The sequence below is a fragment of the Megalobrama amblycephala genome, linkage group LG22 (genome assembly GCF_018812025.1).
Source record: "Megalobrama amblycephala isolate DHTTF-2021 linkage group LG22, ASM1881202v1, whole genome shotgun sequence".
NCBI lineage: Eukaryota > Metazoa > Chordata > Actinopteri > Cypriniformes > Xenocyprididae > Megalobrama > Megalobrama amblycephala.
Window position 1 is genome coordinate 6,027,045 of NC_063065.1, and position 27,715 is coordinate 6,054,759.

General features: G+C 35.1%; 3 protein-coding genes and 1 long non-coding RNA gene across 4 annotated transcripts in view; 1 reads left to right on the forward strand and 3 right to left on the reverse strand.

Annotated features, from left to right (window-relative positions):
• The window catches only part of cubn (cubilin (intrinsic factor-cobalamin receptor)), a 43,780-nt gene extending 34,948 nt beyond the window's left edge, over positions 1 to 8,832 (reverse strand). Inside the window, exons 1-13 of the mRNA XM_048174766.1 lie at positions 8,387 to 8,832; positions 8,016 to 8,145; positions 6,032 to 6,160; positions 5,817 to 5,918; positions 5,632 to 5,735; positions 5,418 to 5,544; positions 3,868 to 4,036; positions 3,550 to 3,681; positions 2,195 to 2,290; positions 1,449 to 1,573; positions 1,163 to 1,349; positions 961 to 1,079; positions 619 to 853 (exon numbers count right to left, since the gene is read on the reverse strand). Coding sequence (XP_048030723.1) covers positions 619 to 853; positions 961 to 1,079; positions 1,163 to 1,349; positions 1,449 to 1,573; positions 2,195 to 2,290; positions 3,550 to 3,681; positions 3,868 to 4,036; positions 5,418 to 5,544; positions 5,632 to 5,735; positions 5,817 to 5,918; positions 6,032 to 6,160; positions 8,016 to 8,145; positions 8,387 to 8,505 — 1,774 coding nt within the window. The 5' untranslated portion in view covers positions 8,506 to 8,832. The remainder of the gene's footprint in view (positions 1 to 618; positions 854 to 960; positions 1,080 to 1,162; positions 1,350 to 1,448; positions 1,574 to 2,194; positions 2,291 to 3,549; positions 3,682 to 3,867; positions 4,037 to 5,417; positions 5,545 to 5,631; positions 5,736 to 5,816; positions 5,919 to 6,031; positions 6,161 to 8,015; positions 8,146 to 8,386) is intronic.
• A 138-nt stretch (positions 8,833 to 8,970) lies between these two features.
• On the reverse strand, positions 8,971 to 15,010 carry trdmt1 (tRNA aspartic acid methyltransferase 1). The gene is made up of 10 exons (XM_048174767.1): positions 14,843 to 15,010; positions 14,479 to 14,588; positions 13,742 to 13,818; positions 12,001 to 12,072; positions 11,617 to 11,682; positions 11,291 to 11,360; positions 11,120 to 11,203; positions 10,747 to 11,054; positions 9,630 to 9,817; positions 8,971 to 9,148 (listed from the first exon to the last, which is right to left on the reverse strand). Exons 1-10 carry the CDS (start codon positions 14,913 to 14,915, stop codon positions 9,048 to 9,050), a joined length of 1,149 nt encoding a protein of 382 aa, XP_048030724.1. The 5' UTR covers positions 14,916 to 15,010; the 3' UTR covers positions 8,971 to 9,047.
• Positions 15,011 to 16,340: 1,330 nt separating this feature from the next.
• vim (vimentin) lies at positions 16,341 to 25,717 on the forward strand. Its single transcript, XM_048174948.1, has 9 exons — positions 16,341 to 17,068; positions 18,392 to 18,452; positions 19,949 to 20,044; positions 21,195 to 21,356; positions 22,023 to 22,148; positions 23,190 to 23,410; positions 24,603 to 24,646; positions 25,098 to 25,180; positions 25,265 to 25,717. The coding sequence occupies exons 1-9, from the start codon at positions 16,542 to 16,544 to the stop codon at positions 25,304 to 25,306; spliced, it is 1,362 nt and encodes a 453-aa protein (XP_048030905.1). The 5' UTR covers positions 16,341 to 16,541; the 3' UTR covers positions 25,307 to 25,717.
• Positions 25,718 to 26,094: 377 nt separating this feature from the next.
• Positions 26,095 to 27,023, reverse strand: LOC125258109. The gene is made up of 2 exons (XR_007182535.1): positions 26,749 to 27,023; positions 26,095 to 26,219 (listed from the first exon to the last, which is right to left on the reverse strand). It is a non-coding gene; the product is annotated as an uncharacterized LOC125258109 (long non-coding RNA).
• Positions 27,024 to 27,715: the final 692 nt, after the last annotated feature.

The window sequence follows — 27,715 nt, forward strand, 5'->3', positions numbered from 1 at the left end:
GTTTTTTGAATACTCAAGCATGAAAACCTATTATAGTAGACCCCAAAAACAAAATCTTTGTAAAGACTGAAATTACTTGGAACAATTTGTCCCAGGAACATTTTTCCCCCAGACCTGTTGCTGTCTGTGTCCATCGCAGTCTAAAGTACCATGAAGAAGTGTCTGGTAACGTATGACTGCGTGTGACTTTCCATTTCCCGTTGTATTTCGTCCTCCGCATATAAGCTTAATAAAGCCTGAACCTCATCGTCAATCCATTGGTCGTATTTTTTAAACTCCATTGTTGAATCGAATAGCAAACAACTCTTACTGCACGCGCCGCAACAGAATTTTAAAATGGTGGTTGAAATAAAATGCTGCATGGAGTCAACCAATCAAAATGCGGCGTGAACTCAACCAAATCAGCGTGTTCAGCACCCAAAAGTTCCTGTACTTTGAAAAAGTACTACCTCGAGAGCAGGGACTTTCTGAGGGGTGAATTTTTACCTAGAACTTCATTTAGACCCTGGTTCCTGCAGTCGAAACACACTGAGTACCACCCCAAAGTCCCTAGTTCCTGCAGTGGAAACGGGCTTAAAAGAGCATAATATGGCCTCTTTAAAGGCGTTCTTGGTTTACCTGGTGCCTGGGATTGCCAGGCGACGGTGAAGCCGCGGCCACTGACTGAATGGTCGGAGCGGAACCAGAAGTACAGAGAATTATGGGAGCTAAAGAGTTCAGCTGGGGCGGCGGTGCCGCAGTATTTCCCAATCACATAAGCTGAGGCGCTCTCGCCATCGTGGACCTGCAGGAAATCAAAGTTGCAGGAGGCGCTGTTCTCGATGTCGAAGAAAGGGAAGGTAATCCGCAGAATCTGGGAAGAACAACAGATTACTGAACACGAGAAAGCACAAAACCCAAAGTTTAATTCCACAGATAAGTGGCCCAAGGTTCACTGATGTGCCAGGTAACTGTACTAACCTTGCTAGGGTCGGTTCTGATGACCCACGCACAGCTGACCTGGTGATCATAATCGCCCGTTCCAGGATTTGTAGGGTAACTGAACGTGCCAGCTGGACTTTCCAAAACTCCTCCACACTCTGATACACATAAAAGGTCATGATGTTACCATATCAATAAACATATACTCTCACAAACTTACTCACTGGTGTAACAAACACACCTTGCTGTGGAGTTTGGCACTGCGGGCCCGTCCATTGGGAGGTGCAGGTACAGGTGTAGCCGTTGATGCCGTCAGTGCAGGTTCCTCCGTTCTGGCAGGGATTGCTAGAGCACTCGTTCACGTTCTGATCGCAATTCTGACCCGCCCAGCCTGGGTCACAGCGACAGGTGTAGCCAGTGGCCGTATTCTTGGGAAATAAAGACAAAAATTATGTCGGCTGCTGCATTTTGATGGAAACAGAACAAAGTTGGGAAGTTATAAGAGATGATTAGACATGAACACTTACCTCGCACTGGCCATTTACACAAGGATTACTAGTGCCACAAATGTCACTGATCTGAGTACAACCCGTAGGTCCATAGCCATTACCCACGTATCCAGGAGGACAGGTGCATGATGGGATAATACTTCCTGGATGGACCAAAAATGAACCCATTTATAATTCAAATCACAAATGATTCTTCTTCTCAATTTTATTTTGCATTAATATGCGGAAATATTGATTTTGAAAGTTAAAAGTGACAAAAAAGAAAGAAGAATACTTAATTTTGGGTAACACTTTTTTTTCCCGATAGTCCACTTTAGACATTCTACTTACTATAAGTAACTTTGCTACTACAAGTCTACTTATTCTACTAACCCGAACCCTAACATCTAACCCTAACAGTCTACTAATACTCTAATGAGAGTTAGATAACATGTAGTTGCAAATGAATGAGAGTTAGTTGACATGTAGTTGCAAAGTTATTTATAGTTAGTAAAATGTCTGAAGTGGACTATCCAAATAAAGTGTAAAGTCAGAGTAAAATTGACTAAAATTAATGATTATGACAAAATCTTGACTAAAACAAACAACCCTGTAAAAATGGACAGAGATAGCAATGATGTCTTTTATATCAGGAGGTGACATTGCAACACTTAGTTTAACACCCTTTTTATTGCTCCTGTTATAACACAAATGCTACTGGTCATGCGCTGCTGTAAAGAATAACTACAGTTAAGCAGTGAATTTGTGTTTGTATGCATGTGCACCTGGAGTAGAAGTACAGGTAGCCAGTGGATAACATCCTCCATTGTTGGTGGAGCAGATGTCAGCTTGAGTGCAAGTCTTCCCGTCTCCCTCATAGCCTGAGGACACACACATGGGGTCAGCAGTCTCATCTTACCTTTAATGGCTATTTTAGCTTGATCATTTCAGTGTGTCTGGTCTTTCTCTGCAATATAGCAGTCAATTAAGACTTATAAAGCTGAATGTATTAGCAGGACTGTCCTCAATGAACCCAGCTAATGCATCTCTCCACCTCTGGCTTTCCATCTCTATCTCTCCCAGAGGGAATATAATGAAACTTCAGCTCAAGCAAGCATCTGTCTCATATTTGAAACATACTACAGTGAGCAAAAAACATGATTCAGCAGGATCTTACAAGCCAGCCTGTGCTGTAAGAAGGAGAGAGGACCAACAAACATATGAGATGTGCTAAAAATAGGCAGGTTTCATTTTTCCAGCCTTCTCTAGAGGGAAATTATGAAACAAAACTGAAAAAAAGGCAAGACCAACAGAACAACCTCAATTGTTTGATCCTGAAGATTAAGATATTGAATGCACAGTTCACCAAAAACAACTTAAATTTCAGTATGATTTTCATATAAAACCATCATATGGCTTTGGAAGACTTGCAAATAAAGTGCACAAGTCATATGGACTACTTTTTTTGAGAATTTTTAGAGTAAGACCCAGTTCTCATACATGCAAATGATAGAAAATGATTTTTAAAATCACCTTTTGTGTTTCACAACATCATGCCATTCAAACGTTTGGGGTCAGTGCATTGCATTAAATGCATTATATGCATTAAATTGATCAAAATTGACAGTTGACAGTGAAGATTAAAAGATAACAAGTTACATTGTTACAAAAGATTTCTATTTCAAATAAATGCTAATTCATTATTCATATTAAAAACATCCAGTTTCCACAAAAATTATTAAGTAGCACAGCTGTTTTCAAAATTTATTATAATAAGAAAAGTTTCTTGAGCAGCAAATCAGCATATTAGAATGATTTCTGGAGGATCATGTGACACTGAAGACTGGAGTAATGATGCTGAAAATTCAGCTTTGAATCACAGGAATAAATTACATTTCATAATGTATTCAAATAGAAAACAGTTATTTTAAATTGTAAAAATATTTCTGAATTTTACTGTATTTTTGATCAAATAAATGCAGATTTGATGATCATAAGAGACTTTCACAAACATTGAGAAATCTTACTGACCCCAAACTTTTGAACAGTAGCGCATGAATTTTCATTTTTGGGTGAACTATTCTTGTTTAGACCACAGGTCTTATTTTAAATCGTATGAGAATCAGGATGTGAGCTAAACCTGGAGGACACTGTCCGCAGTGGAAGGAGCCCATGGTGTTGAGGCAAGGCACCAAGGGGGAAGTAGAACAGCCTCCATTGTTTGTGGCACATTCATCGACATCCTGGCAGCTGTAGCCGTTACCCTGCCATCCTGCAGGAAACAAAATTTACTTAATGAAAAGATGTTCTTGATAAATATCTGCTAGTCTGCCAAATGCCTTCAAATGTAAATGCATTCTATCTAAAAAAAAAAAAAAAAAAACATAAGTAATTGACATCATGGACATCATAACAATAATCATATCTGATGTGGCTCAGCTGGGCTGAGTGGTCTGACCTGCAGGGCAGGCGCCGCAGTAGAACGAGCCCAGAGTGTTGAAGCACTGGACAGGGGGGTTAGTGGAGCAGGGCTTGTTCGGGAGGCTGCACTCATCAATATCAGCTGTGCATGCTGACACTCCGGGTGGAGACATCCAACCAGCATCACAGATACACTTATACTTGGGCTGAAAAGAGGCATTAAAAGTATATATAATGATAGTATAATATAATGATAGTCAATGGTGACCAAAATGCAAAGAAAAAAACTCATGTGCAGTATTCCTAAGTCATATTTACAACACTAAGTTTGGAGTCAGTAAGATTTTATTATTACTATTATTTTTTATTCAGCAAGGACACATTAAATTGATCAAAAGTAACATTTATAATGTTATAAAAGATTTCTATTTCATAGTGCTGTCAAGCGATTAATCACGATTAATCGTATCCAAAATAGAAGTTTGTGTTTACATAATATATGTATGTGTACTGTGTATGTCTATTATGTACATATAAATACACACACAAGCATGTATATATTTGTATTATGTAATTATATACTTACAATGGAAGTCTATGGGGCAAGCATACAAATGAGTGCTGTCAAATGATTAATCGCATCCAAAATAGAAATTTGTGTTTACATAATATATGTGTGTGTTCTGTGTATGTTTATTATGTATATATAAATACACACACATGCATGCAGTACACACACATATATTATGTAAACAAACTTTTATTTTGGATGCGATTAATCGCGATTAATCATTTGACGGCACTAATTTCTACTAAAAGTTGAACTTTCTATTCATCAAAGAATCCTGAAAAAAAATGTATCAGTTTCCTCAAAAACTTTTTTTTTTGATAATAATAATAATAATATAATATTGATAATATTAAGAAATGTTTCTTGAGCATCAGATCAGCATATCAGAATGATTTCTGAAGGATCATGTGAGTAATGATGCTGAGAATTCAGCTTTACTATCGCAGGAATAAATTACATTTTAAACTATATTAAAAAGGAAAACAAATTGTAATAATATTTCACAATATTACAGTTTTTTTCTGTATTTTTGATCAAATAAATGAAGCCTTGGTGACTTTTTCAAAACCATTTTTAAAAATCCATAAACTTTTTAATGGTAGTTTAAAAGTCATTTGATAACTTTTTGTGAGAAACACACTGACATTTTAGTCTATTTCTCCAATTAGAGCTATTATACAAGTCGAATAGACTAACTTTATTTTGCCCTTTGTCATTTTTGGAACCTGGAAATTGGAAAAGGGTAACATAATCATCCTGTAAAACTGCTTTTATCTTCCACGGATCATAATAAAATCACATGGATCAGTCAATGCCTTCAATTTTGGCATATTCATAACACAAAACTATTGTATGACTTTAGAAGACTTGGAATACAGCACACAAGTTGTCTTTTTATGATAAATTCTTACAGGTACGACATGAGGGTGAGTACATGATGACAGAATATTCATTTTGGGGTGAACCGTTGTCTTTTTCTGTCCAAAAATGAACTAAAGAGTACTGAGAATGAATACCTCATTGGGATTGACTCTGTCTGAATCAATGCACACGCCGTGAACACACAGATCCTGACTTCCACCTGCGCAGTCATCATAGCGAGATGTACAGTGTGGACCGTACCATTCTGGAGTACAGGTACAACTGATAAACAAAAGAAAAGAAAAATATGAACACCAAGTCTCATAAAACACTAAAAACCCCAGTCAAGACATACAAACGGAGGATTACGTGTAAGTTCCGGGTGTATTCACACATGTGGCCCCGTTCTGACAGCCCAGAGGAGTTCCTGCCAACACCTGACACTCATTCACATCTACAGCACACGTGGGACCCTGAAGAGACATTGATCCAAGTGTCAGTCAGAATCACATATGAACAGGACAGAAGGACAGATGTCTATCTGAGTGACTGACCTGCCAGTTGTCAGGACAGAGGCAGTGAAAGGCATCCAACAAGTTCAAGCAGGTTCCTGCGTTCTGACATGGATTGCTGCTGCACGTCTTCCGCTGTACTGTCTATGAAATACAGAATATCATAAAACTGAAATTAAATCGTAAAGGCTGAAATGGAAGGCCTGTAATTATGTAAGCAATAAGCTTTGAGAGACTTTGATGGATTACAGTAATACCTGTTCTATTGTCTGAACTTTTGTCTCAAGTGTAGTCACTCTGGTGTTGAGCTGATTGAGCTGGTTTGTAACCTCCTGAGACGGGCCGCTGTTCTTTATGGTATTGATGTCATCTTTGTTAATTTTGATCTGGAACAGAGTTACACTTGATTAAGCTTTATTAAAACTTTTCCAAGGTGCAAAGTGATTCAATAACACACAAAATGCTTGCTCTGTGCCGACTAGAATACAGAAAAATGAATGTAAATGGAATTAAATTAAATGATACAAAACAAAATGCACACACACACACACACACACACACACACACACAAAACAATGGAACAAAATAACAAGTAAAAATAAAACATTAAAGGATTAGTTCACTTTAAAATGAAAATTACCCCATGCTTTACTCACCCTCAAGCCATCCTAGGTGTATATGACTTTCTTGTTTCTGACGAACACAATTGGAGTTATATTAATAAATATCCTGACGCATCCAAGCTTTATAATGGCAGTGAGCGAGATCAACGAGAATGAGCTGAGGAAAGTGCATCCATCCACATCCATTATAAACCTACTCCACAGGCCTATGGAAGGTTAAAAAATAATACATTTTCTTCGTAAGTTGAATACAGAAGGCGGTCTGGCCAAAGCTGGATATTTTACTTCAGAACTTGTTAAATATGGATTTATTCTTCGCTTCGCTTCAGAAGGCCTTTATTAACCCTTCAGAGCCGTGTGGAGTACACGTTTATGATGGATGTGGATGGAAGCACTTTCTTCAGCTCATACATGCTGATCCCGCTCACTGCCATTATAAAGCTCGGATGCGTCAGGATATTTATTAAAATTTCTCCGATTGTGTTCATCAGAAAGAAGAAAGTCATATACATCTAGGATGGCTTTAGGGTGAGTGAAGCTTGGGGTCATTTTTTTATTTGAAAGTGAACTAATCCTTCAAAACAAAATGAAACAGAAAATGTGACACAACATAAACAAAAAATAAAACAAAATGAAAACAACCAAACCAAAATGCACACAAAAAGACAATGAAACAAAACAAAAAATGCATGTAAAAAAACAAACAAAAAAAAACATTAAAACAAAATTAAAGATGATAAAACTAAACAAAAACAACCACAACAAAGTGCAACTAAAAAAACCATAAAAAACTAACAAAAACAAAAAACAAAAACAAACCGCAAATAGAAAAAAAAAACATTAAAACAAAATTAAAGATGATAAAACTAAACAAAAACAACCACAACAAAGTGCAACTAAAAAAAACATAAAACTAACAAAAAAACAAAACAAAAACAAACCGCAAATAGAAAAAAAACATTAAAACAAAATTAAACAAAAACAAAACTAATCAAAAACAACCAAACCAAGATGCAATTAAAAAAAAAACACTTCAAAACAAAAACAACCAAACCAAAATGCACACAAAAAGACAATGAAATAAAACAAAAAATGCATGTAAAAAAACAAACAAAAAAAAACATTAAAACAAAATTAAAGATGATAAAACTAAACAAAAACAACCAAAACAAAGTGCAAATAAAAAATAAAAAAAACTAACAAAAACAAACCGCAAATAGAAAAAACAACATTAAAACAAAATTAAACAAAAACAAAACTAATCAAAAACAACCAAACCAAAATGCACACAAAAAGACAATGAAACAAAACAAAAGAAGTAAAAAGAAAAAAAAAAAAATGCAACAACAAAAAACACAATTAAATATAAAACACAAACAAAACAATCAGAAGGAAAAAAACCCCGAAAAAACATAAAATAAACCCTTTTTTGGGCATTTTGGGATGTTTTTTTTTTTTAATCAAAACCTAATTTCACATCATTATAGCATCACAACATGCTTGACCAACAGAAACTTTCACTTGTACCTTGCCTTACAATTTTTAGCTCTTCTAATGTAAGCCATAATTTCCCTCTAACAGACAAAATGTGATGTTTCAGTCAAGCTCATGAACTCACCTGATTTATCTGCTGGACGAGGTCCTCAGCACCCACCTTCAAACTTCCCGTCCCTGAGGTCGTGAAGCGAATGTCTTTGTTGTAGCCAGCAGAGAATGTGAGGTGACCGTTCTCTGATATCATTCGAGGCCTGCAAATCAATTACCAGGTAACTTTGGAAGGCACGTCCTCATTTAATTTCTAACTCACCGTAGAATAAAAACCCTTTGTTTTTAAAAATAAATCAATATCATCCGTTTTGTGTTGAAATCTTCGAACTGATCCTCAAACAAACCCCATGACAGCCTTTGAAACTAAGAAATGATTTTCCAGCATCTTTCAAGCAAAAACGAATGAATTAATTAAAAAAAAAAAAAAAAAAAAAAACTTACTGGTCATTGCTGATGTCCCGTTTTTGTCTGTTGTGGGGTTGACCACCATGGTCACACTGCAGTCCAGAGAGAAAGAGGAGAAAGATGAAGGGCCAGGAGAAGCTCAGTGTCCGAGCCATGCTGAGAGAGTTCGTCCCAGGACGCTCATCAGACACTGTACTGAACCTTCACACCAAGATCTGCCTAAAGCCCAACCAGCCAGAGATGCACTTTGGCCCTGAAGAGTCCTAACACCACTGCATTTCCAAAAATCACTCATAAAGAACATGTAAGTGTCTAGAGGGCATTTAACTCAGCTGCATGCAAGTGATTTGATTTTATTGGGCGAGTGTCAGGGGCTGTCACATGTGTTTTGAAGATCAGTAACCAAAGTTAAAGCCGTGAACCTGCTGCTTATGGCTAATTCTTCTCTGAATATGAACAGCTTCACAGTAAATGACCGGCAGCATTAAAACTGATATAACCATTAAAATGATACAACTGGTTATTTAAAACACATTTTAATCTACATTGAGTATTGTGTGATCAAATGAGAGAAAAAGTGCCATTTCATACATCTTGTGACAGTAATAACAATGCAAATGTACTGTATAAATAACATTTTATTCAACAATATACAACTTTACAGAAAAAATAATGATTATATATAATGTCATGTAAATTATGAGATCATGAGATGTATAAGATGTGAAACCACATGGACGTTCAGGCTGTTCCCCAGCACACGGTACTGCTGCTTAACGGAAATTTGCTTTGGAAATGCTGAAACACAAAATATATTTTGAACATTTTAGAAACTTCAGTATTATTACATTTTCACATTGCTGTTTGTTTCTTATGACTATTCATTGACAGTATGAATTAGTGGGTCTGCTATAGAGGGGCAGAAATCTCTCTAATCTTCTCTTTCTCCTTGTCTGAAAAGTTATTTAAGAAATATTGAGTGAATTTATGGCTTTTGCATGGTAAAAAGCCTAGCATTCTTGCCAAAAAAAAAAAAAAAAAAGGTTTATTATATAAATGGAAGCCAAGAGTGAATAATGGTAAGTTATTCATTAACCTTTTCACACTCCAGTGAAAGGACACATACTGGACTTTAAAGCTTATGTTCTGTAATATAATAGCATAAAACAATGTCTATGCACATATTAAGCTTGAGATTTCTGTTCATTTGTATGTTTTTATTCTGTGCTGTGAGGGTGAATATACGATGCCACTGTTTAGTGTCTGATGAACGTCTTACTGAAATCTGCAGGAAAGCCCATGAGGTTGGCGATCTCTCTGGGTGTGAAGTATCTCAGCTTTAACTGGAGAAGCTGCTTCAGTTTGTCCTCTTCAGAAAGCAGCTCAAAGCTCTTAAACACACTCTCTAGCTCCACATCCACACAAGACTGCAGGACGGAGCCGGTGCCCTCCACATAGTGACCATAACTACACAGACAGAATCAACAATAATGATATTTTTAATATTAAAAATGCAATTATAATGAGGAAAAACAAAAAAATATATATAAATATATATGTAACATTTATATATATAAAAAAAAATTGAATGAGGAAAAAATAAAAAAAAAATACATTATAAAATATTATAATTTTATGAAATATAATATTTAAAAAAAATCAATTATATGAGGAAATACAAATATCAGTATCTAAATTATATATATATAAAATATAATAAAATAAAAATTAAACAGGTATATGTACACATATATAATTATGATATTATTATGATACTTTTAATATAAAAAAAATAATAATAATAATAATAAGGAAATTCCATTTTTTTTTTCATAATAATATCATAATTATATATGTGTGCATATACCTGTTTAACATATACTATTTTTTCTCATAAAAAGGGTTAATATATTAATATTAGTTACATTTAATTTGTATTTTATTATATATATATATATATATATATATATATATATATATATATATATATATATATATATATATTTTTTTTTTTTTTTTTTTTTTTTTTTTTTTTACATAAACAATTAATAATATATATCTGAGTCAAACCAATTTTATTCAGACACCTTGAACATTTCATTAATTATTACAGTTTATTCAATATAGTTTAAAATAATGGTAATAAAATATGACAAGATCTCAGAGTTAAACTGTGTCAGAAAAAAATTAATCTTAATTATGTCAGATAACACTTAAGCAAAACATGGTCAGGTCAAAGTGTCTGAATAATTTTTGGTTCCAAATTTTTATCAATTTTACTGGTAGTCCACCATATGAAGAATTTTTGGGTATAATATGTCACAGTATACATATACATATACATACATACATACACCTGAAGTATATGTAATAAAATATAATAATATTACACACACCCTTTAGTAAAGCAAACTGATCTCCTGCTGCTGGGCTGAACTACATCCATCAGTAGAGCGTATCGGAGCAGGGTTTTGGGGGGCAGCAGATACTGATCCATGTCCTCCTCTTCCTTCTGCAGAAAGTCCTGCAGCCTCTGGACGGCCTCCTGTTTGTCCTGATTCCTCTTCTTTTCCAACTCTTGTTCGGTCTCCAGCTTAAAAATGATGGTCCCAGTCTTTTCTCTCTCAGATTCAGGTGGTGTAGGATGATTGTGTGGAACAGCGAGACTGTCTGGGGGTTCAGACGTGGGGAAGCCCTCTATAATCTGCCAGATAGAAAGCTTTAGTTTTCAATAGAAACTGCATTGTGGTATCTTAGTTAGAAAAGTACCTCTGCTGATGTTGGGAATGAGAAGGATCCTGGCGGTCTCTTTGCAATGAGGAAGTATCTGAGCCTAGAGTTTGGTATCCCAAGCTGTGGAAATAAAAACCATCACAGAAACAAGACAAACTTTCTGAAGAGACTCTTGTTCAAGGTTGTCAAAGGAAGAGACATACTTACAGATGTTGGTGAGATCAGAAACTCCTGAAAGCTGTAGTCACACTCTCTCAGTGTCTTAAGCAAAGCATCCCTGTCAATTAAAAGACCAGAACAACTAAAATATATTTACACACTTTAAAACAATGATAAGAGGTCAAATTTTAAGGTACTTTTTCAATATTAAATACTTTCATCCATTTCAGTTTAATGTGCAGAGACAACTACTGTATAAGATTCTTATTAACACAATCCATGGTGACAGTAACACAGACGGAAAACCCATGACCCCATTGGCTCATAGCCACGTAACCATGGTGATCTCAAAGCTCCTGTGCCGCCCTGGTTACCTTGCAGCAGAAGTCTCAAAGCCCTTCACATTCTCCAGCAGAATGAAGCGCGGCCGCTCGCTGAGCCTGCAGGGAGAAAGAGAGGTGCATTCTTTCACAAACACAGCCTGGGAAAAAAAACACCTTGGCTGAGATCGGGAATAACACAATAGACTTGAGAAAGGGCAAATGGAGAGGGAGAGAGAGGAAGCAATTCTTCATTCTTTTATTAAGCATGAATTAATCATGTCAGATGTGCATAAATACTGTATAATGAACGTTGCCAGGAAATTTGGCTTTGTTCATACAAAGTAGTACTGAGAGAGAGAGAAAACTCAAATTTTGGAAATCAATAACAGAGCAATAATGTTTCAGTGACTTAAAAAGATCACAGATTGATCGGACCTTGGCAGAAGCTCCAGGATATAAAGGAAGCTCTTTGTTCTGGGGTCAGCAATATCACCCTGCAAACCAATCCTATTGAGAAACACACATTTGCTTTAGTCAACCAATTTAATAGCCTTTTTCCACATTACAGACACGTAGAGAGAACAGTAATACGCTTTAGTTCAAAGGTTTAGGATTAGTAAGACTTTTTAATATTTAAGTCTCTTATGCAGAAAGACGCCTCTCAAAAATTCAGTAAAAACATTCATATTGTGAAATATTATTGTAATTTAAAATTACTTAAAATGTAATTTATTCCTGTGATGCAAAGCTGAATTTTCAGCATCATTACTCCATTCTTCGGTGTCACATGATCCTTCACAAATCATTCTAATATGCTGATTTGCTGCTGAAGAATCATTTATTATTTTTTATCAATGTTGAAAACAGTCAGCTGCTTAATATTTACTGTGATAGAACAGCATTTATTTGAAACAGAAATCTTTTGTAACATTATAAATGTCTATAATGTGGTTTTGGATCAATTTAATCCATCCAAGATGAATAAAAGTATTATTTCTTTCTTACAAAAAAAAAAAGCCTTACTGACCCTAAATTTTTGAAGAGTATCCACCTTTTTCCTATTCCCCATGATGATGCTTTAATGCATGAATTTATATATATATATATATATATATATATATAATGTCTGAAAAAAGAACATGAAGGACAATTTACTCCTCATTCAGTCAAAATGACGGACAAGGATTATTTGTAGCACAACCTTATAATTTGAAATGATTTGTTTTAGTCTTTTTGAGTGGAACTTCCCCAAGCAAACCAGAAGTGCCTCCCATAATGTAAAACGCAGTAGGCTCATTAGGAAAAAGGTGGATATGTAAATGCGATATTTAAAGTAAAAGTTCAGATCATCATCACCCTCATGTTGTTCCAAACCTGAATGGATTTCTTTCTATTGTGGAACACAAATGGACCAATTTTAAAGATTTGTACCAGTCGCTCTTTTCCATGCAATCACAATATAGAGGAACTGAGGCATACAATCCCTAAAAAGTATGCAAAAGCAACATAAAGAATCATAAGAGGACTTCAATTACAGTCTGTTTCTCACAAAAAGCTATCGTATGGCTTCAGAAACTTGGAATAAAGTGCACATTTATGATCCAGTCTCCATTTACTGTAACTGCATGGAAAAGATCAACCAACAAAGTACTCAAGATTTTACTCAAGTACTCAAGCTTCGAAGCTTTATGAATCTTTTGTGTCGAATCATGATTCGGATTGCGTGTCAAACCGCCAAACTGCTGAAATCACGTGATTTTGGTGCTCCGAACAGCTGATTCGACACAGATTCATAATGCTCCGATGCTTCCTGAAGCAGTGTTTTGAAATCGGCCATCACTATATAAGTCGTTATTTGGGTTTTTTTGGCGCACCAAAAATATTCTTGTCACTTTATAATATTAATATTGAACGACTGTACTCACATGAACTGATTTAAATACGTTTTTAGTACATTAATGGATCTTGAGAGAGGGAAATGTCATTGCTGGCTATGCAGGCCTCACTGAGCCATTGGATTTCAACAAAAATATCTTAATTTGTGTTCCGAAGATGAACGAAGGTCTTACGGGTGTGGAACGGCAAGAGGGTGAGTAATAAATTATATTATTTTCATTTTTGGGTGAACTAACCCTTTAACTATTTCTTCAATGAACAAGAGAAAAGCTCTGATCACCTGGTGAATGGTTGACACGGTGGGCTCATCAAAATCATGTCAAAGTTCAGCTTGTCAAAATCCTGTAACGTCATTCCCTTATAAACAAAACCAAAAGAGCTAGCATTAAACAAAGATTTAAGAAAGTTATTTATGCTTACATAAGTATTGAACTTAAAACATTCTTACTGCATCCAGTTTTTTGAAAAAAATGAAACATACTAATTTACCCCACAATAACACCATTTAAATAGCTAATCCATATTCATTTTCAAATCTTCATCCATTGTATATTCTTCTGAATTGAGGTCAGTGACAGGTACATCATTACATGCTGACAGAGCACAGAACCTTTAACCACCACAAAAACCACTCAGTTACACTTTTACCTCCTATTGCTTTTAAAACCCCAGTCATGGGACTATGTGCTGGAAGGACGTTACAAAGAAATTTCATTTTAAGGATGTTACAAAAGAGATGTGTTGTTAGGAATGCAATAAATCGGTTAAATAAGACAGGCAGAGAGGTGATTACAGTGACATAAATGCAAAAGTCAGTAGTAATAATCATGTTATCATACTTTTTCAAAGTTATGCAATTTGTTTTTCTGTATTAACTGACATAAAGAGGAGATTGCTTTAAGGAAAGACATTCAAAATCTCTTATGGAAGCCACTTAGTGTTTATGTGAATGTGTCCAAACAAAATATGTCTAATCATTTGCTTAACCAAATAAGATTCAAGTGGGCACAGACTGACCTCAATAGTTTTTGGCAAGAGTGGGGTAGTGGGGAAGTTGTGTTTGTAGATTTCATTGGCTGTTGTGTTGACATCCACAGCAGCCACGACTTCAGCTGGAACTGAGCTCTCTGAGAGAAACAAATTAAAGAAACAAATGAACACATTTTGTCTGATTCAGTCTGTGAATATTTTATTTTTTAAATGAAAACATTTTGCAAATGTGCAGTACAGTAAGGGAACAGTGACACCTGTGGGGATCATAAAACAGACACTCAAAATTCACCAGCGTGTCAATAAGTTGATAGAGGCAGAGCCTTTGCGACTGATCCGGTGTCAGTCATGGAAGTCAATAATAGCTACAGATTTAAACAAAATGACGAACCCTTTAAAGCATAATGCATTCCTCCTATTCCGCTGTATAATTCTAGAACACGGAGTCGGTCCATGTTCTCCATTCTTCACTGCTGGATGATGTTTATAATATTTTGACAGCGTCTCAAACATGCCACATGTGTGCAACCCCAAATACATGACCCTCTAGAAACAAAACCATAGACGAAGCGTTCCGCTTTATTTCGTTTTATTCTTTTTCTTAATAATAATAATAATTTTACATTTAAATTCAATTTGCGTTTAAAATTGTTACAGTAGTATGACGTTTTCTTAAAAAAAGATAAACTACCCATATTTTTATTTGATGTCACAGGTTTTTTTTTTTTTTTTTTTAAATAATTTTCTACTAATTACAATATGATATATATAATATATCATTATGTTTTTAATAATATATATAATTTGAATATATATTTTGGGTGACACTTTATTTTAAGGTGTCAGTATTACAGTGTAATTATACATTTAAGTACTAAGTAGCCTAATGACAATTAACTACATGTACTTACTATAGGGTTAGGATGAGGGTTTGGTTAAGGTTTTAATTGCACGTAATTATGCATAATGTCTAGTTATTACTACAGCAAATACATGTAACGTATGTAACAATGACACCGTAAAATAAAGTGTTACCATATTTTGTATTTATATATTTATTTTCGTAGTATTATTTGAAATAATATTATATTTCTTTATGTTTACATTCTTTTTTAATATTAATATATGAATTATAAAAAGTGGTAACCTGCATTTGTTGCCTTTTACCGATAGAATTCGTGGGTATAAATTAAAGCTGCTGTCCGTAACTTTTTTGGTTTTTAAAATTACATTCTTTTTTAATATTAATATATGAATTATAAAAAGTGGTAACCTGCATTTGTTGCCTTTTACCGATAGAATTCGTGGGTATAAATTAAAGCTGCTGTCCGTAACTTTTTTGGTTTTTAAAATTTGCAAAAATTATATAATGAGTGAGTACATCATGAATCCATTTTTCAAACCGCATTTTTGTCTTATCCTGAATCAATACGGTACACCTATAATAAGTGCTTATATTCGGACTATTTTAGACTGGTTCGGGTCGTACAGCTGCGGAGTAGCACAGTACCTGCGTGACTCGTCATAGACATAAACAGAGAGAAGTAGATCCGGCTACAATGTTCTTCCGCAATACGCACAGTGTTCTGTTTATCAACCGATAGAGCGCCAAAAGTTACAGACTGCAGCTTTAATGAGAATATCAAATGATAAGGGATAATACATTTCGCATTTTCCCTAGTCAAACTTTTAATTGTTATGGATGGACATATCCTGTTGTTTTACCTGTTTATTGTAAAGTAGGCAAAATAAATACAAATCATACACACACACATAAATAGGCTACAGAACACACACAAACATATACACTGTATATTGTACAGTATCTCTTTTTACAAACTATATAATTTTCCTGCATCTGCCATGGTCAGACTCTTTCATTATTAGAGGGGCACATTCTGCTCCTCCGCCCCGATCCGACGGGGCTTCTGCGTCACTAAACCTCCCTTCACCGTTATGTCATTAGCATAGGGAGTGGACTATAAATGCAAGCAGAACCTCTGCAGTGGTCTCGGGTGGTCTGGACAGGGTGCGGTAGTTAGTGAAAGTAGACGCTGACTTCAACAATAACCCAGAACTAAAGGATTACAATGAGCAGCCGATCAAGCACATCTTCTTATAAAAGGATGTTCGGTGCGGAGCGACCAGCGATGACTCGGTCCACTTACTCGAGTCGGCAGTACAGCAGCCCGGTGCGTACAGCCACGCGCGGGTCCTACAGCAGCGCGCCTCCATCCATCTACATGAGCAGGGGCGTGAGGGTGCGCAGCAGCGCGCCCCTGCCCAGACTCTCCACCGATGCACTGGATTTTGGGCTCGCCGACGCCATCAACATCGAGTTTAAAGCCAACCGAACCAATGAGAAAGCGGAGATGCAGCATCTCAACGACAGGTTCGCCAGTTACATAGAGAAAGTGAGATTTCTGGAGCAGCAGAATAAGATCTTGGTCGCGGAGCTGGACCAGATGAAGGGCAAAGGCACGTCCCGGGTCGGTGATCTGTACGAGGATGAGATGAGAGAACTGCGGCGAATAGTGGATCAGCTCACCAACGAGAAGGCCAGAGTGGAGGTGGACCGGGACAATCTGGGAGAGGACATCGAGCGCCTCAAAGAGAAGTATGTCCAACAGACTGTGCAAACAGACAAAAACTGATAAAACTTTAAAACATTAATTATCTGGCAGGTGCACGTGCATAGGACTACTTACATATATAATATTTAAAAAATAATTTAAAAAAATATATATATTCACATTTTTAATGGTGCATTTATACAAAACATAGCTATTTTATGCATTTTGGAGCTTTAGATGGTCCAGTGTTGTTTAAAATCCTAAAAAATATACAGTCAAACCAAAAATTATTCACATTTTTGAAATATTTTTACTAGTGGGTGCAGGACACTATAGCAAAATAAAGTAAACTGTGACATATTATACCCAAAAATTCTTCATACAGTGGACTATCAGTAAAACTGATAGAAATTTGGAACCAAAAATAATTTCGACACTTTGACCTGACCATGTTTTGCTTAAGTGTTATCTGACATAATTAAGATTAATGTTTTCTGACACAGTTTAACTCTGAGATCTTGTCATATTTTATTACCATTTTTTAAAACTATAGTGAATAAACTGTATTAATGAATGAAATGTTCAAGGTGTCTGAATACATTTTGGTTGGACTGTATAGCCTTAAAATATTATTTTGTCTTTGACTTTAAATATTTGCTTAATGTAAAAAGTGAAAATGTGAAGCTGTAAATTTGAAGGATTTTTACCTGCTGATGCTTAAAATGTTTTTGTTTTTTTTGTTTTTTTTGCAGTGTAACATAAATAGTCATGTTGATTCAGTCATGTTTAATAACATATTTCCACCCACGTAACTATATGTTACACCATTTATCATTATTTTTTTGGCAGTATAATATGATGTTTAATTTGCTCAGGACAAAGCTCTTCCTTATAGGTGGAGTTTTCTTTTTACCAGGTCAAATAAATCCAAAATGTTGTCTAAAGTTTCATATCACCAGGATATGAAATATGATATGAACTGTATAAACCATGGGATAATAAGAAAATAACAAAGGCACAGAGGTTTTATAATCCTTTTTTAAATATGATTTGCTAAGGAACTACCTAACTAACCTGACTTTTAAATGACAAAAAGTTGATTCAGTCACATTAAATCATATTTATGGCTTCAGTAAAAGCATTTAAATATGTTTTTATGTGTAGGTTTTTCTTTTTAGAATGAAGCTCTTCAATTCAGGTTCATTTTTAGATACAGCTAACATGAAAACATTGATTTAATTTAGTTTGATATCAAAGGCTTTACATGGTGATCATATTTTATATATGAGATGCTCCAGTGCAGAGTGTATTAGAGTGGGTTTGGATGAGGGTGTGGCTCTGCTTAATAATATTCATATCATTTTCAGACTTCAAGAAGAGATGATTCAGAGGGAGGATGCTGAGAACAACCTTCGGAGCTTCAGACAGGTATACATCTGCATGTGTTCAGAGAAAACAAAAACAAACATTTTAGACATATTTTTGGACCTGATGTTTGAGCGCTACCAAAGCATCAATAACAGTGTGATCAGTCAGTGTTCCAGTCAGTGTTTGAAAGACACTACTGATTGTGACCAGCCTCCTCACAATAAAAGGGTCAGTGCAGGCCTGGTCAAGCTGCCCTCTTGTCTGGCATCAGATTTAGACACACAACTGAAAAGAGAGCTTTGTCTGAGAGCAGGCTTGGGCGTTCATGACAAAGCAAACTGTTGTACGAGTGGGAGGGGCCAATGTTAACCAGGGGACATTGGTGACTTATGGTCGCAGAGGGTGTGTGTGTGTGTGTGTGTGTGTGCTTTGAAGGGGTGTCTGCCACTACCAGCTGCAGCTCTACATACAAATAGCAGCAGGCAAGCTATTGTTATTTAATTAAGACAGGAATCATTTAGAAGGTTTTTTTATTTTACTTCTAATTCAATTTTTTTCTTTCTATTCTTCATAGAATTCTGAAAAAAAAAAAAAAAATGTATCATGGTTTCCTCGAAAATATTAAGCAGCACAACTGTTTTCAACATTGATAATATTAAGAAATGTTATTTGAGCAGCCAATCAGCATATTAGAATGATTTCTGAATGATCATGTGACACTGAATACTGGAGTAAAGGCCAACTTATATGGTGAGAATAAGAGACTCTTTAAGAAAACATTTTTTTTTTTTTTTTAAATCTTACCGACCCCAAACTTTTGAACGGTAGTGTATAATGTGATTATTTTAGTGCAGAGAAACAAAAGAATGATAAAATGAACTGTGTGGAATTCACTGTAAAAAATGATCAATTTTAACGGTAAAAGACTGTAAAATGCCACGGTAAAAAAACTTAATTGGTTAACAGAAAGTTTCCATACTACACAGTGAATAACTGTAATAAATCTAACTGTACATATATTTTTTTTTACAGTAAAACACTGTTAAAATTAGTTTTTGGAAGTGAAAAATAACATTACTGTATAATTTACAGCAAAAAAAATTCACTATGTGACACATTTGATGTATTTTCAATGTTTCTTCTTAGTTTTTTCTAATCAGGTATGTACATTAAGGTGTTATGTCAGATCTAATGTTGATAAATCAATGGTTATTGCATTTTTTTAATGTCATGTGTGTTATATAAGTGTAGTGTTTTTGGGAATGACACTGTGTGCACCTTCTATATATTAGTATTTACTTTCTCAGCATGCGGAAAAGCTGCTTGTGATGAGTTCTGATTCATCATGTGACTTTCTCATCAACACCTGTTTTTGGTGGTTGCCAATGTAAAGGTACAAAATAGATATTAGGTTGGTAAATTAACATCAGTTAATGAAATATGTTTTTTTTTACTGTAAATTTCATTTAAATCTCCTATATTTTTAGGAGAGATGTCTCCTAGGTGCACACAGTGAGAGTTGATAATTGAATATTTTACACGTGTTACACCCACAGGATGTTGACAACGCCTCCCTGGCCCGTCTGGACCTGGAGAGAAAGGTGGAGTCCCTGCAAGAAGAGATTGCTTTCTTGAAGAAGCTTCATGATGAGGTACTGAACCACCTGGAGACAGAAACACCAAAAATGAGATCTCTTTAATATCTCGCTTGTTTGACAATGACATTAAATGCAAATTTCACAGATTTTGCTCCTGAGAAAAACACCCCAATAATCTCATGTGCATCTCCTCGAGAGTTTCAGAATAGATCTCAGATTTGCATAGACATGCAATCAAATATGAGATTTTGAATTCAAACATTTCTCTTCGGAGACCAAATGATCTGAGCAATACTATCCACGTTCTGTTTATAGATCTATAATCTCTTCTTCTAATGAATTTCAGGAGAAACACCTGAGACAAAGCTGACACTTTAAAGAAACAACTCAGAATCTCTTGAGCTATAAAGAGCAATCTCTGAACAATAAAATGAATTACATTTCCTCTGGGGATTAAACTATTCTGCTCTCAGTCATGGTTTTCTGGCTGACTGACACTTTTGTTGGGCTTGTTAATATCAGGGTATTGTCTGGCATGTGTGAGCCGCTGCCATAGTGATTAAATGGGTTGTGGAAACGGGCGTAATTCCAAGAGAATAAAGCTGAAACATTGTTTCAGGATCAGGACGTACATTAGTTCAGGGCTGATAGAGTCATATTTGCTCTTTTTACATTCAAATCAAAAACTAAAAATCTACACTAAAAGTTTGGGATCAGTAAGATTTTTTTTGAAGAAAACTAGTACTTTTATTTAGCAGTGATGCATTAAATTGATAAAAAGGAGACAATTTTTAATGTTACCAAATGTTCTTTTGAACTTTCCATTCATCAAAGAATCCTGAAAAAAATGCATCACGGTTTCCACAAAAATATTAAGTAGCACAAGTGTTTTCAATATTGATAATAAAAAGAAATGATTCTCAAGCATCAAATCATCATATTAGAATGATTTCTGAAGAATCATGCGACACTGAAGACTGGAGTAATGATGCTGAAAATTCAGCTTTGCCAAATTGTATTTTAAAATATGAAAGTTATTTTAAATTGTAAGCAATATTTCACAAAATTACTGTTTTTACTGTATTTTTGATCAACTAAATGCAGCCTTAGTGAGCGTAAGGGACTTTTTTCTCAACCCCAAACTTTTGATCAGTACAAACTGTGCATTTGGATTGTTCAAGTCATTTTTCCAACATCTCCGAAGGAACTTGCCGAACTCCAGATGCAGATCCAGGAGCAGCATGTGCAGATTGATATGGAAGTGGCCAAACCTGACCTCACTGCTGCCCTGAAAGACGTCCGGCAGCAGTACGAGACTCTGGCTTCCAGGAACATCCAGGAATCTGAGGAATGGTACAAATCCAAGGTCAGTCTCTCTGCTAATTCATCATACAACAATAATAATGCATAATAAAATGCATAATTATAATAAATAAATAGGCCTATCAACTTTTAAAAAGGGGGAAAAAAATTCCCCATATTCCATCTCTTTCCTATATCTTGTCTTTTCATTTTTAAAGTTGTGCATCCAATTCAAACATGTTGCATGGCCTGTGCAGTTCAGTAACATTAATACATTTACAGTACATTCCGAGCTTCTATGCTAATTTTATAGCTCTATTACTGTATGTCTATTTTTATTTCTCCAAAGGAAAGTTGATACAGATCAAATAAATCTCCCGAGATACTAAAAAGCAACAAAGAAACAATAAAACAAAGGAACATTTAGCATTATTGTGAGTGGAAGTGCTGCTGATCTTGTAAGACAGTGTGAGATGTTTCAGGAAGGAGTAAGTATCAACTCAGACATGGCAGATGGTCGACGTAGAGGCTTTTGTGGATTTCGAGACCATCTGCTCTTGTGTCACAGTATTGATCATCCTAATGGACCTATTGATCTATTAGCCTAGATCTTCAAACCTGAAACTAGCACAATCATCAGTGTCATTCAGTTGTAAACAAAAAACAAAAGCCAGAGAGGCAGATGGAGCTTTATCTTTATCTTAATCTCGTACTTTCTCTTCCTTTGTAGTTTGCTGACCTGTCAGAAGCTGCTGCCCGCAACAACGAAGTGATACGTCTGGCCAAGCAGGAGGCCAATGACTACCGCCGCCAGCTTCAGTCTCTCACCTGTGACTTGGAAGCTCTTAGAGGAACTGTGAGTTCTGGAGGAAATTATATTAGCATTATTTTAGTATCAATAAGATAATATCCAAGCTAACAGGGAACATTCTCAGAACTTTAGCTAATGTTCTGGAGAGGTTCTCTCAAATTTATTAACAAATGTAATATTAATAGAATGTTTCATGTATATAGTTTATTTTATTTCAGTTTTTTATTTTTTATATACATCAAGTTAAACTAAATGAAAATGAGAAATGTTGCATTGGCAACTAGAAGCTGAAATAAAATCATTTTTTTAATATTTTATTTTAGTAACAAAAATGTTTTTTATGGTTTTAGTTAACTATAATAACCCTGATTAAGTGCTTTATATTATGGCTGCTTAAAGGGATAGTTCACCCAAAAATGAAAATGTGATGTTTATCTGCTTACCCCCAGTGCATCCAAGATGTAGGTGACTTTGTTTCTTCAGTAGAACACAAATGATGACTTTTAACTCCAACCGTTGCCGTCTGTCAGTCAAATAATGCGAGTGGATGGGAACACAATCAATAAGAGTCGAAAAAAACTTGCATAGACAAATCCAAATTAAACCCTGCGGCTCGTGACGACACATTGATGTCCTAAGACACGAAACGATCGGTTTGTGTGAAGACTGTATGAGTGCTAGACATCACTTCCGCTGTCAGAGCGCGATCAGACCTCACTAAGCGAATGCTGAACGCAGTTGGACATAGCGGCGTATTAGAGGTAAAAAAATTATATAAATACTGTTCGGTTTCTCGCACAAACTGATCGTTTCGTGTCTTAGGACATCAATGTGTCGTCACGAGCCGCAGGGTTTAATTTAGATTTGTCTATGCAAGTTTTCTCGACTTATTGATTGTGTTCCCATTCACTCGCATTATTTGACTGACAGACAGCAACGGTCGGAGTCAAAAATCATTTGTGTTCTACTGAAGAAACAAAGTCCCCTACATCTTGGATGTGCTGGGGGTAAGCAGGTAAACATCAAATTTTCATTTTTGGGTGAACTATCCCTTTAAATAACAAATTATTGAATCCATAATTTCAGAATGAGTCCCTGGAGCGTCAGATGAGAGAGTTGGAAGAAAACTTTTCCATGGAGGCACACGGTTACCAGGACACCATCGGCCGTCTAGAGGACGATATCCACAACATGAAGGATGAGATGGCGCGTCATCTACGTGAATATCAGGATCTGCTGAATGTTAAAATGGCCCTGGATATTGAGATCGCCACCTACAGGAAGCTGCTGGAAGGGGAAGAAAGCAGGTAAATTCTTGCATTTTTGTTTTGGGATTCTCTGTTTAAAGGTGCACTCAACATGGACTTACAGTATAAATGAATAATGAAATAAAAGTAATTGGTTTTTGGTTACTGATGTAATTGTAGAAATGTGCTTTTAACTAGTAGTATTTACTTTTATACTATTTATCAGAGCTGCACGAATAATCATTAAAAGATCACAATCTCAATTCAAACACCCACGCGATCTTATTCCTAAATAACAACGAGTCGGCTATGTCTGATAAACCTTTGAAAAGTACGATCACAGCGAACACTCAAATCTGCGTTGGCGTTGCCGCTGACCCAGAGGAGAGCAGTTATCATGTATAGATATAAAACAGCTTCACAATCAGTCTTTTCAACCACACAGTATCATTATTTCTGTCTTACAATAATTCAAATGATCACAAAAGTACTGGGATAAACGTTTATAGTCCAGATATAAACACTGATGTCTACGGTAGCAAACAAAATAGAGTAAATCACCTTTTGAAAGTAACTTGATCCTTCAAATAAAGATTGTATCAATTACATCATTACACTAGTAGGTAGCGACAAGTGACTTGTGTAAAAAAAAAAAAAAATGTATTCGTCTGAATCATTCATTTAAAATATCTGTTCAAAAAAAGCTGATTCATCCATTAATGAAACAAGTCTTTATGATTGAGAGATTTGTTCAAAAACGCTGATTCAGCATTAGTTTTTATTTCAACATTTCTAATTTTAGTTTCATAAATATTTTAGTTTATTTCAATTGTCAAAAAAAATGGTTTAATAGTTTTACTTTCAGTTAACATCATTAAATAAAACTTTCTAAAAATAGAACTAATGAAAGCATTTTAACCCTGTTAACTAGACAATTTTTATTATTATTATTATTATTATTATTATTATTATTCTGTAAGCGAAAGAAAAGCGAATAATATTCAACTGGTCACTTGACCTCATCATGTCAGCCTCATAAAGTGACCTGCTCAATGTAAAATAGCTTTTATTAGGCTACTGAAACTACAAATATATACATTTCAAAAGTACTATTTATTTCTTTAGCGCTAAAACATTTTAATGAGGAAAAAATACTGAGCGCAACTTTGACTTAGCTATCTTCAAAATAAATTACAAATATGTTTTTGAATTGACAATGGTTTTTACACATCATTTCTCCATTTCTTTCTAGGATCACCACACCATTTCCCAATTTCAAATCATTAACCCTGCGAGGTACAGTATGCTTCAGATCATCCTTATGAATGTGAACATTGGAAAAACAATGCTGAATGTAAATAATGGATTACAACCATAAAATAGTGCATAATTATGATAAATAGGATTATCAACTTTTAAAAATGGACAAGAAGATGCTTTCCATATGCTATACCTTGTGTTAAAATCAAATCCAATACATGTTTACATGCAGTAGGAATAAACATGGTTTGTGTACGAAGCCATTTAAATTCAAGATGAATTTAGAAATCAAAACTGTCAGTTTTCCTATTCAGCCCAAGATAATAGCTTTGCATATTTTTGGGCCTATACAGTTCACATTAACATAAAACCAGCTGAGAACCACTGGCCTGAAAAAAAGTACTTACTTCTCTCAGTCTGACCATGTCGAAGCACAATCACACTTTTACAATGAAATGATTATATTTGGACTATATTCTGCTTGCAGAGACCGTGAAGGAAACCAGACCTGTGATCGACAACCTGTCAAAGAAGGTGCTGATAAAGACCATTGAGACCAGAGATGGACATGTGAGTGGCATGAAAAGAGTTTTAATATAAGATATTAAGTTTTTTAATGAAAATTATGACCTTTTGACCTTTCAATAATTGCAGATAATTAATGAGTCCACTCAAAACCAGGATGATCTGGAATGAACCGCATGTGTACCTGTGACCAGTAGAGGCACTAGAGAGCTGAAGATCCACGCTGAAGTAGAACAAGAAGGAGAATGAAGTTTCTTTTGTTGTTTCTGTTGAGAGTAAAAAAGAAAAACAGCTTTAAAGTGCCTTTTTTGCATTGCCACATTAGAGCGGTATGTTAATAGAGCTGTATTAGAGCTGAAAAGACAACGTAGGCCACTGAGTAAACCAGCTTTAACCAGGTTTTGTTTACCACAATGTCTGTAGTTTACACTGTCGAAGACCACAGCAATACTGATTGAGCTTTTTCTGTTTTGTATAATTATTGCAAATGACCAAAAACTTGATGATTTTGTGTCTCTTTCACCATAGGAAGACCAAACGGTCAACAAATTTCCACAAATTCAATAAACCTTTTAAAAATAATCAGATTCCTTTCTTTTATGAACAGTATTTAGCTTTCATTTCCTATGTGCAAAATGAACTAAACATCTGAGGAGCTTTTCAAATGCCTTCTACGTCATAAAAATAAACAGATTAGCAGGATCTATCCTGGCAATGAGCAACACAACATTTCTATGATTTAATTAAAGGTAATTTGTTGGACACAATCATTAGTCCTAATGGGTTAGCCCTAATGAGATCATCATCTCATCATGTTTAGTGATTAGTTCTCTGCATGCTTAACTAGCTGACAATCATACTCAGCTGAAAGACATCCATGTTCTTTTTTAGAGTGGATTTAAAAAAAAAAAAAATTTTATCATGTCATGTTATTATATGAATTTCTCTAAATGATTTACCTTCATAACTAAGACCTGATCCCAAATCCGTTTCTGCTTGAGGGTGAAAGCAAAGGGCAAATACCAGGCAAATGTGCCAGTCTGAAGAAGGATTTTTTTTTTTTTTTTTTATCTTGGCCTTGATTCTGTGGGATAAAGATATTAAAACAACTCTGCTGAAATTAAACCAATATCTTGAAACACATTTGTGCAGTGTTATTTTAGTATCACATCATTTAGTTTGTATTATTTCAAGTAACAGCATTTTTTATGCATGTTTTAGTTTTAGTTAACTAATAACCTTGCTTTGTACAAAACCTCACAAGAATGAAAACAGTGTAAATCCAAAATAAATCCTAAAGATTCAGTTCATATCAAATTCAACATTTGAATAAACACCAACCTCATAGTTGAGTGTCATGTTCATACAGACTGAACTAAAATATTCATCTCTTAATGTTATTGCACTGTAAACAAACGTTTTTCTATTGACTTCCTCAAAATAAAACCATATTTGAATAATCTGATTTCAGACTGAGGAAATCCAGACAGTCTGTCAGGTGTAGCCTACAGCCTGCACGGAATAATCTGATTCAAATTGGAATACTTAATGTTTTAATTCAATTATCCCTTTATGACCTTTACAGGGTTAAGGTAATTAAATATGCTGTTTACCTCGCCAAGTGAAGTTATCAGCGTGTAAAAACCGTCCACTTCTATTTCTACGGTCCAAGTCTTTTACTCTTCTGCTCTCTAGTGGACATTGGTTTCAATCGCACATGGGTGATACATATTTGTATCGGCAGTTTCATGTTACTGTAAATAGTAAAACAGCTCTACAGTACGTAGAAGCAGAATATGAGTCAAAGGAATTATGAACGATTCTTTGATGAAAATACTCAACTTTCTTCTGTGAAGTAAGCTGATCTTTAGTATTTTTGTATAACCATGACAACCACTGATGATACAATTATTGTTGGTTATGTGCAGGTAAAAGGGTTAGTTCACCCAAAAATGAAAATAATGTCATTTATTACTTACCCTCATGTCGTTCCACACCTTCATTCATCTTCGGAACACAAATTAAGATATTTTTGTTGAAATCCGAGTGAGGCCTGCATTCACAGCAATGGCATTTCCTCTCTCAAGATCCATAAAGGTACTAAAAACATATTTAAAACAGTTCATGCGAGTTCAGTGGTTCTACCTTAATATTATAAAGCGACGAGAATACTTTTTGTGCGCCAAAAAACAAAACAAAATAAGGCCTTTTTTTTTAACAATGTTAATCAATCAATCGAATCAGTGACTCGGAGCGCCAAAGTCACGTGATTTAAGCAGTTTAGCCGTTTGATAGGAGATCCGAGTCACTGATTCGATTCGTAAAGCTCCGAAGCAGTGTTTTGAAATCGACCCATCACTATATTGTTGAAAAGTAGGCTAGTTTTTTTTTTTTTTTTTTTGGCGCACATTCTCCTCGCTTTATAATATTAAGGTAGAACCAATGTATTCGCATGAACTGTTTTAAATATGTTTTTACCTTTTATGAATCTTGAGATAGGAAGTGCTGTAAATGCAGACCTCACTGAGCCAAAAATATTAATCAAAATATCTTAATTTGTGCTCCGAAGAAGGTCTTATG

Coding starts and splice junctions, on each gene's coding strand:
- vim (XM_048174948.1), top strand. CDS start 16,542: ATGAGCAGCCGATCAAGCACATCTTCTTATAAAAGGATGTTCGGTGCG. Junction 17,069..18,391: donor ATCGAGCGCCTCAAAGAGAA/GTATGTCCAACA, acceptor TATCATTTTCAG/ACTTCAAGAAGAGATGATTC. Junction 22,149..23,189: donor TGGAAGCTCTTAGAGGAACT/GTGAGTTCTGGA, acceptor CCATAATTTCAG/AATGAGTCCCTGGAGCGTCA.
- trdmt1 (XM_048174767.1), bottom strand. CDS start 14,915: ATGGAGAACATGGACCGACTCCGTGTTCTAGAATTATACAGCGGAATA. Junction 13,819..14,478: donor TCTTGCCAAAAACTATTGAG/GTCAGTCTGTGC, acceptor TTTGTTTATAAG/GGAATGACGTTACAGGATTT. Junction 11,055..11,119: donor CATTCCCAACATCAGCAGAG/GTACTTTTCTAA, acceptor TCTATCTGGCAG/ATTATAGAGGGCTTCCCCAC.